Raw genomic sequence first — 14,211 nt, forward strand, 5'->3', positions numbered from 1 at the left:
AAAGAGGACTTGGGGGGAGGGTGCAGAGAGTAGGAAAGTGGGGGGAGGAAGCCACACATCACACCCAGCTACCCACGCCTTTCTCATGGATAAATAAAATCTGGAAAAGACTGTTGGTATGTGAAGGGGAAGAGGAGGGCTAGAGTGAACCCACCATCTCTTCCAGGTCCTGGTTGGGCAGTGGTGGTAGGGGTCCCTTTACCTTGTAGTTCAGAGGGCTGAGGTGCTTGAAGCACCCAAAGCACGTGTAGGCCAGGCAGACCAGGATGGTGAGCAGCATCACCAGGAAGGTGAACAGGGTGGTGGGGGCCTTCAGACCTGGGAACAGAGAGGGAGGGCTGCCACTCACCCACACCCTGCTGAGGAAAGAGGCCACACCTGATGCAGGTACTATAGCTGTGCCCTCTCCTCTCAGTGAGTGACTTCTCCTTCAAGAAGAAAGTAAAGGGTATGCCTACACCTTCTTCTTGTTGTTGTTATGTGCTGTTGAGTCGGACCCGACTCATAGTGACCCCTCCTTGGGTTTCCAAGGCAGTATCAATATGGAAGTAGATTGCCCCATCTTCCTTCCAAGGAGTGGCTGGTGGGTTTGAACTGCCAGCCTTCTGGTTAACAGTCGAGTGCCTTAGCCACTATGCTACCAGAGCTTGGAGCCCTTCATTCTAGCAGTTAGGCTGGAGTCTTCATAGCCAGGATTGCACAGAGTGATCCACTGGACAGGTGGTCAGATTTCAAAACCTTTGCCGAGGCCCCCAGCAGGAACTGGGACTCCAAAAGCAAAACAAAAAATAAAACTAGACTCTAAAGTTCTCTTACTTGAGGACTAATTATTGTTTATCTTGAAAACATGCATAAACTTGACTGTAATTACTGGGCTGCACAGAGGATCAGATTTCATTCTTTCTTGGCAGTCTGTTTTGTGGATTACTTGTGATGCATCCCATTCTGGTTTAATGTCTATGCAGTAACAAATGGTTTTCTTTCTCTTCAAAATAAATAAATAAATAAAACCAGTTGCAAATGAGTCAATTAAGACTCATGGCAACCCCATGTGTTTCAGAACAGAACTTTGCCCCATAGGGTTTTCAATGGCTCATTTTTTTCTGGAAGTAGATCACCACGACATTAAGTCAATGACAATTTCCCAGCTTCCATGTTGGGTCAGTCTCTTTAGACTCCAGTGGCTTGGGCTAGATAGGATGATCTTCCCTGAACCTGACTGGGGCAGAGACACCCATTTCTTCTGTATTTTTCTTTTTTTCCAAAAGAATGTCAGTTCCCCCACCATGTCCTATCCTCTTCTGCTCTGTGAGGTATAAGGACCTGGGCCCACCCACTACCCCAAAGAGCAATCTGGATCAGTGGCCCAGCTCCTCTGGTTCAGCTCCTCCAAGGCTGATAAAAAGGTTCTTTTCTCTAAGGGTGCCTGGGTCAATCATCAGGCCTTCACTCTGGCTAGCTTGGGAGCTAGTCTATCAACCATCCCATTCAACCAGTCCTCCCGCTCAGGTACCACATTCTGATCAGATACCAAGTTGATGCTATTAAAGCGGTGTGTGATCTGATTGGCTGGGAATGTGAGGTCAAGGGTTGGGTCCCTTACCCAGACGCAGAAAGGAGAAGAAGTAGAGCCAGAAAAGGCATAGGATGGGAGCTGCCAAGGCCTGGTTCACAGCAGCAAAGTGGATCTTCTTCTCCAACTTGGCCGGGAGGTAGACAAAGTAGAGGTTGTGTCGGTCCACCATGTGCTTGAGCAGAATATAGATGAGGCCTGTGGAGGCAGGCTGTGAGCTGGAGGCTCCAACTGGACCACGAGGATCATCCTGCCCCCCCTTCCTCCAAGGGGTGGCTATATATGCAGAGAGCTGGGGCCAGGTGAAGGGGAAAGCCTGCTGCATGAATCCCAAGTTGGACAAAATGCATAACCTGGATGCTAGTATGTTCTGTTTCTCCCTATCTGTTTCCAGCCCCTCCTGGCCTCTTTCTGTTACCAATAGGGTAGAGGCATCTGTGATTCTATCCCTACGGAACACTGACATTCTAGAATCATTTTGAGGAAAAAGGCTATTTTACTAGTTGCCTGGGCTCATTCTCTCTGGGCCCCTCCCATGGTGTGTCCCCTCCCCTCCTCTCCCCCCACCCAGGCTGACAACCTGCCCTCACCACAGTCAATAGATGCCTGAGAGTCTTTCCCCAGGGGTGGCACTAAAGTTGGGTGCTCCCTTTTCTACTATGCCAAGTTCTTTTTTTAAAAAAAGTAATACTGTAGATTTTTAAAATAGAACGAGAGTAAGAATCAGAAGCAGTTGCCATACAGTTGACTTGGACTCATGCAACCCCATGTATGTCACAGTAGAATTGTGCTCCACAGAGTCTGTAACGGCTATGATCTTTCAGAAGTAAACCACCAAGTCTTTCTTCCTGGCACCTCTGGCTGGACTCAAACCTCCAACTTTTCAGTTAAAAGCCCAACATGTTAACTGTTTGCACCACCCAGGTGCATACACAGGCGAGTATGTAAGGAAAAATAAGACTTCCTCCTACCCCTCATCCTCAGCTATCACTACCAATAGTTTTTTGGGTGTTCTGTTTTCTCCCAGAGTCTTCCATTCATCTGCCAGTTCCTGATGTTTTATTTTGGGGTAGTGATCAAGACCTTGGCCCCCAAAGTCAAACAGCCCTGAGTTCAAATCCTGACATTGTCTGTAACTAACCATGTGTCCCTCAATTCTTTATCCATGAAAGAGGGGTAGAAACAAAACCTGCCTTGTAGGCATGTGATGATTGAATGTGATGGCCTGTGTGGAGTGCAACAGTCATGGGCCAGATTGAGAGCACAGACATGATCACTTTGACCATTAGACCCAGTGCTACTCTTAGTTGTTGCTAAAATTAAAGGTTTCCTCTGGCAAAGAACCTCAGGCCAGGAGAAATAATGGAAAGAGGACATCATTTGGAAGGCCAGTGAAAGGAGTCCATTTGTAAATGAAATGAAATCTGGTGTCATATGTGGTTCTTTGACAGCTAGCCCAAGTAGCTCTAAAAGTCCACTATTTCCAGGTTTCCATATCCTTGTGATAGCTACCCCTGGAACACTTAGGGGATCAGCTATCCTATTATGCTGGGCCCAGCTCCCAGGGGCCACTGCTGGCACACCCTCTTCTCCATGCAGCCTCCCGTTCCAGAGAGACCCACTCACCAAATGGTGCGATGATGGGGCAGGTGATGCTGTAGGCCATGATGACAGTGAAGACACACAGCATCCATGCGTACATGGCGCCAAACTCATACTCGAAGGCCTGGTTCTGGGAGGAGGTGGTGGAAGGAGCTCACAGGCTTGTCCCACCCCAAGCACTACTCATTGCACTCCAGGTGGCAAAGAGATAGCAGGGTGGATGAGGGTTTGGAAAACTGGAGACCCACAGCCGTCCCCACCTCTTCTGGTCCTTTCTATTCCTCCACAAAGCCTTCACCAGCTTCACTCAAAATTGCACAAGGTATGGCAATTGCATGTTCTCTTACTATTTCTCTTCTTGTAATCATGTATGCCCAAAAGGACTATGATCCTTGAGGGGGACTGACTATTGAGGACAGAATGTAGAATGATTCTGTATAGACTCTGGTGTCAGACCCAATGATAGCATTGCTACTTCCAGCTGTGTGTCCTGGGCAAAATGCTGAACCTCTCTGTGGCTTAGTTTGTTCATCTGTGAAGTAGGGATACTGGTCATACACATCTCATACAGGTTATTTAAGGATTAAATAATAGAATGGAACTTTCCTATTCCAGTACTCACAATAGCAAAGAATAATAAAAGAGAATTCCCTCCCATCCAATGTAGGATATTTTGGAACAAATGTCACAAGCCCAAAATGCCTTTGACATCTGTGATAATCCCAAGAATTTATGCAAATTGGTACCCATGGAAAAGAATTTATTGATTTTAGTTGTATGCATGTGTGTGACCAGCATATGAGTTACAGTCATGCCTTGAAGAAGAGCCATGTCACGTGGTGGTTCTTCATGCCTCCAGCTTCCTACCCCTGCCCAAGAAGCATGCAGCACAGTGCTGGCACTGACTAGGTGACCCAATAGGTATTGAGTGCTTTGGGGGAGTAAGTCATCCGATGCAGCTCTGCACCCAGTAGTGGTCCCTGCCCACCCTGCTGCAACCTGGCACCTGCTTGACGTTCCTTCGGTCAGCAGCCGTCTTGGCCATGATCATGCGGAAAGTGTAGAGGATGAGGCCTGGCAGTCGCAGCAGCTCCATGCCATTGCCAATGAAAGCTGAGGCGATAACGTAGTTCACAAAGAAGGCACCCTGATCAGGCAGGAAGACACACCTGGGGAAAACCAGGGGCCTGTGAGCCTAGACAAAGCCAGGAATCCTGGGATGTTCTCACCAGCAATAGCCTCCTCCTTCCTTCCAGAGGGAAAATGAGGGCCCCTTACTGGCAGGAATAGGGAAGCCCTGGCATGGCTTTATACTCATTCCTTCAGGTAGCGAGTGTGTGTAGGCACATCTGTACCAGGCACTATCCTAGGCACTGAGCATGAAACAAAGTGCCTGGCCCTGCAACTTTTCTATCAGACTACCCACAATGGCAAAGGAGACAAACGGGAAAACATATTACGCTGAGTGAGGATGAGTGCCCTAGAGAAAGATAAAGTAGGGTTGGGGGAGGAGTGTGCGTGTGGGCAGCATTTACTATTTTATTCAGGGCAGTCAGAGAAGCCTTCTGCATAGAGGAAGGAGCTGAAGGAGCCCAAGGAACCAGTCAACTAGGAATCTGGGAGAAGCACACTGTAAAGCAAAGGGAGCAACAGAGTTAGGGCTCTGAGGGGATGTGCTGAACAGACCCATGGGACATAAAGGGGCTGGTGCAGCCACAGAGGAGTAGGCCAGAGAGAGAGGTAGGACTGTGATGGGTTGAACTATGTCCCTCCAAAAGAGATGTTCAAGTTCTAACCCCCAGCACCAGTGACTGTGACCTTGTTTGGAAATGGAACCATTGGAGATATTACCAGTTAAATTAAAAGGAAGTCATACTGGAGTAGGGTGGGGCCTAATCCAATATGAGTGGCGTCCTTATGAAAAGAGATAAGCACAGAGAGAGAGAGACACGTGGACAAGGCAACCACATGAAGATGGAGGTGGAGGCTGGACTGATGCATTGACAAGCCAAGGAATACCAAGGATTGCTGGCAACCACCCAAAGCCAGAAAGAGCCAAGGAAAAGTCTTTCCCTAGAGCCTTCAAAGAGAGTATGGCTTTCCTGACACATTGATTTTGGACTGCTGGTTTCCAGAACTGTGAGACAATGAATTTCTGTTGTTTTAAGCCACCTTGTTTGTGGTACTTTATTACAGCACCCCTAGAACACTAATGTGGCTGAAAGGTGCATAGGCCTGGCTTATAGTGGGTCTGGTGAGGTGGGACTGTGGGAAAGCTCTGAACAGAAGCAGCTCTGACTGTGGTGAGGGTGGTATTAGGAGAGTGGGAGCAGGAGACCATGCAGACAGCTACTGTTGCCATCCATGTATGGGCTGAGGGCAGTTGTGGTGGATGTGAGATAAATGGTCAGATTCTGGGTACCTCTTAGAGCCATCAGGATATGCTCATGGACTGAGTACAGTGTATAAAGGAAAGAGAGAAGAAAAGAATAACTCCAAGGTTTTCTGTTTGTTTGTTTCTTTTTTTTTTTTTTTTTTTGCCAGAGTAACATAAAGAACAGGAGCTCTGGTAGCATAGTGCCTAAGGCATTTGACTGCTAACTAGAAGGCTGGCAGTTCAAACCTACCAGCCACTCCTCAGAAGGAAGATTGGGCAGTCTACTTCCATAGTGATACCACCTCGGAAACCCAAGGAGGGGTCGCTATGAGTTGGGTCCACCTCGACGGCACATAACAACAACAACAACATAAAGAACTTGGGTATAGGCTAGGGGAAGTTGTGGGAGCAGCAGATTTGGTGATAAAAATCAAGAGTTTGGTTTGGGGCCAGTTAAGTCTGAGATACCTATTAGAACTCCAGATAAGAGCTGTACAGCAGGCAGTTGGAGATAGGAATCTAGAGACAAAGGCTGGAGTTATAAATGTGGAAATTGTCAGAGTATATTAAATTAGAAGTAGTCAGATGGTATTAAACCTATGAGGTTAGCTAAGGTCACCTAGAGAGGGAGGTGGAGGGAAGGCTTGGGGCTAGGCCCTCTGCAGCAAGAATTCATAGCTTGGGAAGATGAGAAAGGAATTGCCAAGGAGGCTGAGAAGGAGAAGCAGTCATGACTGAAGTCATGTGGAGACAGCATTTAAGGAAGGAAGGTGCGGTTCAATGTGTCAGATATTGCCTACAGATCACATGAGGATTGAGACTTGACAACTGGATGTGGCCATCTGGAAGTCTTTGTCAACACAGACAAGAGATGATTGGGTATATGTGTGTGTGTGGCTTCCAGCTCCCAAGTCAAAATCTTACCCAGAAAGAACTTGTTTTCAGTAATTCACTCCATCCTCATAGGTAAGTAAACAAAAAAGTACACAGATGTCATATTGCACTGGGAAAGCATCTGCAAAAGACCTCTTTAAAGTGTTAAGAAGCAAAGATGTCACTTTGAGGACTAAGGTGTGCCTAACCCAAGCCATGGTATTTTCAACAGCCTCATATGCATGTGAAAGCTGGACAATGAATAAGGAAGATCAAAGAAAAGTTGATGCCTTTGAATTATGGGATTGGCAAAGAATACTGAAAATATCGTGGACTGCCAGAACAATGAACAAATCTGTTCTGGAAGAAGTGCAGCTGGAATGCTCTTTGGAAGTGAGAATGGCCTGACTTTGCCTCACCTACTTTGGTCATATGGTCAGAAGGCACCATTCCCTAGAGAAGGATATCATGCTTGGGGAAAGTGGAAGGTCAGCAAAAAAGGGAAGGCCTTCAGCAAGATGGATTGACACAGTGGCTGCAACAATGAACTCAGGTACAGAAAGGATCGTGAGGATGGCACATGACCGGGCAGTGTTTCATTCTGTTGTACACAGTGTCACTATGCGTTGGAGTCGACTTATGGCACCTAACAACATTACAGGTCAGTATGGCTCACAATCAGCCTTCCCTATAAATAGTCCTTTGGAAGAATCAATCCTGAGCCTTGGAACCTACATTAGGACTCCAATATAGTGCAATAGGGGCTGGGTTGAATCAATCCCAGCACTGGCTCTTCACTAACTGGGCAAGTTATTTGACATATCTGAGCCTCAGTCTCCTCCTCTGTAAAATGGAAATAATAATAGTATCTACCTCATAGCTTACTGTAAAGGTTAAATGAGAAAAAAGACATTTAAAGCACTTACCATGTGCCTTCTTAAATAGCAGTCATTACTATTAAGTGGGTTGGTTAAAAAAAAATGTAAACCAAATCCACTGTCATCAATTCTGACTCACAGCAACGCTATAGGACAGAGTAGAACTCTGCTCCCAAGGGTTTCCAAGGCGGTAATCTTTACAGGTGAAGTTGGTAAGGACTGAAGTTGTCAAATTCTTGAAGTCCTCAAGGATTTCATTTTACTTGGATCCACAATCAATCACCATAGAAGCACCAGTCAAGAAATCAAAGGATAAATTGCACTGGGCAAATCTGCTGCGAAAGACCTCGTTAAAGTTGTTAAAAATCAAAGATGTCACCTTGAGGACGAAGGTGCACCTGACCCAAGCCATGGTATTTTCAATTGCCTCATATGCATGAAAAAGCTGGACAATGAATAAGGAAATCCAGAGAAGAACTGATGTATCTGAATTATGGTGTTAGTGAAGAATATTGAATATATTATTAACTGCCAGAGAACAAACAAATCTGTCTTGTAAGATGTACAGCCAGAATGCAACTTAGAAGGGAGGAAGGCAAGACGTTGTCTCATGTACTATGGACATGTTATCAGAAGGGACCAGTCCCTGGAGAAGGACGCCATGCTTGGTAGAGTGGAGGATCAGCAAAAAAGAAGACCCCAACAAGATGGATTGACACAGTGGCTGCAACAATGGGCTCAAACACAGCAACATCTGTGAGGATGGCACAGGACCAGGCAGCTTTTTGTTCTGTTGTACACGGGGATGCTATGAGTCGGACTGGACACAATGGCACCTAACAATATAACAAATCTTTATGGAAGCAGACTGCCGAATTTTTCTCCCATGGAGCTGCTGATGGGTTCAAACACCAACCTTTTGTTTAGCAGCCCAGCACTTAACCACTGCACAACCAGGGCTCCTTTTAGTGGGTGTGGTATAAAGTTAAAATACTACCAGGGACCCACATCAGCAATATGTTTAACTCCATTCTCCTGGCAAAAATACTGCCCAGACCAGACAATCATTCTGTTCTCAATGTTTAATTATTACTTTCCTTCTCTCTTCCCCGGCACTACTGAGGCCCAGCAGTTCCTTCTCCCCAAGCAGCTCTGTTCTCGGTAAGTAAGTTTCAAGGAATGAATGAGACTGCCACTAATTAAATTTCAACCTAAAAAATTAACCACATTTCTGTGAGTGTAGCACAAAGTGGGACAGCTCCCATGGTGCAGTTCATGGGTTCTTCTGGGCCCCAGCCCAGCCAGAACTGGTAGGGGTGGTGGTGACACCCCAAGCCCTGCTGTCTGTGGGAGGAGGATTCTGGTTCTGAGGCACAGAGATTCCCCCACCCCCTGCAGCCCCAGCCCCTGTGGAATATTTACCTAAGGTGATAGCTACAGAACTCAATGTGACAGATACTTACTCCAACCTAATAGAGGCCTCCGAGGAAGTTTTGTCAAAGAGCCACCGGAAGAAAAAATCTAGACTGAAAGACAAATGAATCCGTAAGAGTTCATTTTCAACCTTCCATACGATCACTACACATGGCTCTGTTTTTGTTTACTTTCTTTTCCATTTTTTTCTGCTCTACAAATAGGCCAAATCGCAAGATCTGCACTTGTTTTCTAAGAGGATGCCACTTACTACAGTGTGACATATAGGGGCCTGCTTTGACTAAACTTCCTGTCTTGAGATAAACAAGTCCCTGATTACCAAAACTCAAACCAAACTCATTGCTGTTAAGTTGACTCTGATTTGAGTACAACTGCCCTGTAGGGTTTCTAAGGCTCTAATCTTTATGAAAGCAGACTGCTACATCTTTCTGCCATGGAGAGACTGGTGGGTTCCAACTGGTGATCTTTTGGTTAGCAGCCAAGTGCTTAACCACTGTACCACCAGGGCTTCCAAAGGCCTCCTGAAAAGGAAGGTCCTCAATCAATTTTATTTTCAAGCTTTTATTTTTTTATTTTTCCAAAGTAAAAGAGATCATATTTCCAGAAGAATCAAATGATTAGCACAATGCGCAATTGCATTCAAAGTGAGTGTGCCAGGCTGAAATGCTGTGGAGGGATGCTGGGCTCCAAAAGCATTCCTATTCTCCTGGGACAAAGCTCTCTAGATGTGGCCCTGACTCCAAATTCAGAGTCGGAGGTGATAATGTGTACCTGGTGAGGCCAAGGGAAGGCAGGATCAGCACCATGAAGATCAAGAAGATGTAGACCTTGGTCATCATGATCCGGTTTTCCCCTGACCTGCAGAGAGCCAGAGGTGAGCATTCATGGCAAGGCCCCAGCTGTACTCCCAGTACCGTCAGAGACCTCCTTCTCGGGGGGGGGGGGGCAGAGGTGCTCCCCACACTCACTTGGTCCAGTGAGACTCCAGCAGCGTGGAGTAGTAGACGATAGATGGGAGCAGGGCCGAGAAGGACCACAGGAGGAGGGTTGGGAAGAACTGGCTGATGATTGGGTCCTAGAAAAGTAAGGTCCACAGCAGAGAGAGTCAGGGTGGCCTGTGGACTCTGAGACCATGATCTGTTGAGCCGCTGGGGGAGGGGCTCAGCTTCTGATCATCCTTGATCTCCAGAACCAGCACTGTGCCTGGCACAGGGTAGGTATTCCATAAATACTCGCTAAATGACCAATATAAGCACCTTATGTTTATACCCACCACCTACCAGTTTTTATACTATGACGGTTGCATGTTGCAATGAAGCTGGAAGCTACGCCACTAGTATTTCAAATACCAGCAGGGTCAACCTGGACAAGTTTTAGGGGCACTTCCAGACTCAGATATACTAGGAAAAAAGGCCTGCAGATCTACTTCCAAAAATTAGCCAATAACAACATGAAAAATGTCATCAGTGTACAAAATAATTAATGATCCTGTCACCCCAATCAATGGAGCTCTTTTTATTCTTTCCTGTTCCCTCCCCAAAGCTCCACTGTATACTCATGTCACTATTGCTATTAGATACCATTGAATCAAATTTTGATGGGTAGTAACCCCACAGCGCAGAGTAGAACTGCCCCAGAGCATTTCCCTAGGTTTGTTTTTGATAGTATAGTGTTTAAGGCATTTGGCTGCTAACCAAAAGGTTGGTGGTTCAAACTCACCAGCCACTCTGCAGAAGAGAGATGAGGCAATCTGCTTCCGTAAAGATTTACAGCTTTGGAAATGCAGGAGGGGGGTGTCACTGTAAGTCAGAATTGACTCAATGGCAGTGAGTTTAGCTTTTGGTTTCGTTGAAGATTTAGACTGATTCCATTAAAAACAACTTTTTTTGGGGTGGTGGTGGTGGTAATATTATAAAGTCATTGCAATTAATGTAGCCATGGCTGTTTAGGGCTTGAATGCATAGGCATGTGCTGAGCAACATGGCCTCCTGGTTTGGTGCTCCTCCCACCCACCTCCCCTTCTCATTCCCCCCACATCTTGGTCCCCATTCCTTCTCTATTCCACTATGCCCTCTTTTCACTAGCCCTCCTGGGATGGGCCCTGCAGAGCCCTGGGTAACTCACATTCAGCGCATGGATGGGTTTGGTGACGTTGAATTTGTCTATGGTAGACAGGATGATGGAGGGTGTGGTCAGGAAAAACAGCCCCACGAAGAGTGTGAAGTTGATGCCCAGCCACTGGAGCCACCAGCGGAGGCCTTGGATAGAGAGGTTCTTCCTACAGAGGAGAAGACACAGGCCCCAGAGGCTTATCTTCCCAGGCTTGGGCGCCCTATGATGCCAACAGTGCCCATCGCTTAGGTAGACCTGAGGCCAAATTTAGGCAAGCCAAGAGACTAGCTCTTGCGAGGGATCACTGGGCTTGGGAGTAAAGGATAACCTCTGTGCACTGACATTTAGCTACAGGAAGGGAAATCTTGGGCCTCTGTGAGCTCAGAAAGAAAACAGATTATTCATTGCTAACGTGGCTCTCTGGCTGGGCCTAGGGGTCAGAACCTACCCAATGAGACGCCAAGAGTATCATAAGCAGGGCAAACAAGACACTGACATAGCATTTCTGAGGCAGATCAGACTTTGAGTAATGACACATTCTTCCCAATGGGGCCATGGGTGGAGAGGGAGAAGAGAAATGAGGACAAAGGGCCAAAAGCCCAGCTGGAATCTACCCTGGCCACTCACCCCCACCAGGAACAGACAGACAAACCAATGCCAAGTTCAGAAAGCCCTATGAGTCAAAGAGCAACTGTCAGAGGCTGAGCTAAAACAGAGTGGAGACAAGCATCTAAAGCTCATTCTGTGCAAGAAACAGAAGAATTCTGCTGGGGCTGCCCTCATCCTGGGCACTGTGCATACAGCTCACCTATGTTCCCCGTGAGTGTGGCTCAGCTCACCAAGGTCTCCCCAGGCTAGAGAAATGGCTGACACTTGACCTAAGGATGTACCATGCAATATGGTAGCCACAGGCCAGACCTGGCTATGGAGCATGTGAGATGTGACTAGTTTGAACTTAAATGTATTATAAGTGTAAAATACACACCTAATTTTGAAGACAAGATGTGAAAAACAGGATGGAAAATATCTCAATGTTTCTATATTTATTAATGTTGAAATAATAATTTTTTGGATATACTGGAATAAATAAAATATGTTATTAAAAATAATTTCAACTGTTTCTCTTTTTTTTACTTTTTTAATGTGACTACTAGAAAATGTATAATTACACATGGAGCTTGTACAACATGGAATGCTACAGAGTAAAACTGGAGTAAAGAGCTGGGTGTGGACACCCCGAGTCAGGCCATAGCAAGTACATCACAGCACCCCCAGCCCAAAAAGTGGCAGGGTGAGTATGAAGATCTCCACTCAGGAACTGTCACTGAGTGTTATGTCAGACCTGTGCTTCCTACAACCACCCCTACACTCTGCCCAAGACATATAGGCTTCTCTTTCCCACCCACCCCCTACCACACGCTCCCAGGCCTGGGAGCTCACCAGCAGATATCCTCAGGGTAAGTGGCAAAGGTCACAGTCCATTTGGAGATGCAGAGCTCTCTGCTGTGGGAAGAGGGCTGGGGTTCCCCTTTGCACCGGAGGCCTTGACACTTGCAGGCGTTGAAGTCTTTAAGGATGCTGCCAGGAGATGCAGACGGTCAGGGCCCAACCCACCTGGGTACTACATACATACATAATAGATGGGGACTGAGGAAGACTGCTATAGGATGGTCTAGGAGCTTTGTGGCACAGGAGCTTTGCTTTATTATTATTATAATTAGTGCTATGAAGCAGGCACCATTCTTGACACACTAAGTGAATGATTTTCATTAGTATTACTTTTTAAATTTTATTGTGATTTGGGTGAAAGTTTATAGAGCAAATTCATCTTTCATACAGCACCTCACATACACTTTGTCTCATGACATTGACTGCAATTTCCCACAATGCAACAGCTTCCCTCCCATTTCCTCCCCATAGCCACCTCTTCCCTGTGTCCTTCCCTTCCATGCACTCCTGCCCCTCAAGCTGCCTCTCTGTGCATACACAGCCCTTCTATACTCTCATGATTGATTTCTCCAAGGAGTGTATGTACCTAATGTAAATATTCAGCTCATATGCCTTTTATTTGGCTGGAAGCCACAGGAGTGGGTTCAATTCCAGACCTGAAGGGGAGCTAGGGGCCATAGTCTCAGGGTTACCACCATGCTCTATCAGACCAGCAAAACTGATCCTTTTTTTGTTTGTTTGTTTATGTAGATGATTTTGTTTAATCCTCAAAACAATCCTAAAAACATCTCCAACAATTAGAAAAAGAACAGCAAGAAAAGCCTACAGTCAGCAGAAGAAAGGAAATAATCAAGATTTGAGCAGAAATCAATGAAACAGAAAATAGAAGGGCAATAGGAAAAATCAACAAGACCAGAAGTTGGTTTTTTGAAAACATCATTAAAATTGACAAACCACTGGAAAATTTAACAAAGGACAAGAGAGAGAGGAAACAAATAACATGAATAAGAAATGAAATGGGTGACATCACAACAGAACCAACTGAAATAAAAAGGATAATATCAAGATACTATGAAGAACTCTACTCCAACAAATTTGAAAATCTGGAAGAAGTGGGCATTTCTAGAAACACACCACTTACCTAAACTAACACAGACTGATGTGGAAAAGTTGAATAGGTCCATCACAAAAGAAGAAATTGAACAGGTCATCAAAAAATTACCACTAAAAAAAGTCCTGGCCCAGACAGTTTCACAGGAGAATTCTGCCAAACATTCAGAGAAGAACTGATACCAATCCTACTCAAACTATTCCAAAACATAGAAAAGGATGGAATCTTCCCTAACTCATTTCATGAAGCAAGCATAACCTTGATACCAAAACTAGACAAAGACATCACTCAAAAGGAAAACTACAGACCAATATCCCTCATGAATATAGCAAAAATCTTCAACAAAATCCTAGCCAATAGACTCCAACAACATATCAAGAAAATCATTCACTATGACCAAGTGAAGTTCGTATCAGGTATGCAGGGATGGTTCATCATTAGAAAAACAATCAACGTCATCTACCAGGTAAATAAAACAAAAAAGAACATGATCATATCCATTGATGCAGAAAAGGCATGTGATAAAATCCAACACCCATTCCTGATCAAAATTCTGAGCAAAATAGGAATAGAAGGGACATTCCTCAACATAATAAAGGGCCTCTATGCAAAACCAACAGCCAACATTATTCTCATTGGAGAAAGACTGAAACCATTCCTCTTGAGAACAGGAACCAGACAAGGATGCCTGCTATCACCACTTCTATTATTCAACATTGTATTGGAAGTCCTAGCCAGGGCCATAAGGCAAGAAAGGGAAATCAAAGGCATCCAAATTGGGAAGGAAGAAGTCAAACTATCC

General features: G+C 45.5%; 1 protein-coding gene across 1 annotated transcript in view; it reads right to left on the reverse strand.

Annotated features, from left to right (window-relative positions):
• Positions 1 to 14,211, reverse strand: part of TMEM63A (transmembrane protein 63A) — a 44,059-nt gene that overhangs the window by 1,570 nt on the left and 28,278 nt on the right. Inside the window, exons 12-20 of the mRNA XM_007936970.2 lie at positions 12,290 to 12,427; positions 10,862 to 11,015; positions 9,706 to 9,812; positions 9,509 to 9,595; positions 8,767 to 8,829; positions 4,182 to 4,344; positions 3,200 to 3,305; positions 1,604 to 1,771; positions 203 to 318 (exon numbers count right to left, since the gene is read on the reverse strand). Of these exons, the coding sequence (XP_007935161.1) occupies positions 203 to 318; positions 1,604 to 1,771; positions 3,200 to 3,305; positions 4,182 to 4,344; positions 8,767 to 8,829; positions 9,509 to 9,595; positions 9,706 to 9,812; positions 10,862 to 11,015; positions 12,290 to 12,427 (1,102 nt within the window). The remainder of the gene's footprint in view (positions 1 to 202; positions 319 to 1,603; positions 1,772 to 3,199; positions 3,306 to 4,181; positions 4,345 to 8,766; positions 8,830 to 9,508; positions 9,596 to 9,705; positions 9,813 to 10,861; positions 11,016 to 12,289; positions 12,428 to 14,211) is intronic.

The sequence above is a fragment of the Orycteropus afer genome, unplaced genomic scaffold (genome assembly GCF_000298275.1).
Source record: "Orycteropus afer afer isolate SDZICR_OR568_19922 unplaced genomic scaffold, OryAfe1.0 scaffold00039, whole genome shotgun sequence".
In the NCBI taxonomy this organism is placed as follows: Eukaryota; Metazoa; Chordata; class Mammalia; order Tubulidentata; family Orycteropodidae; genus Orycteropus; species Orycteropus afer.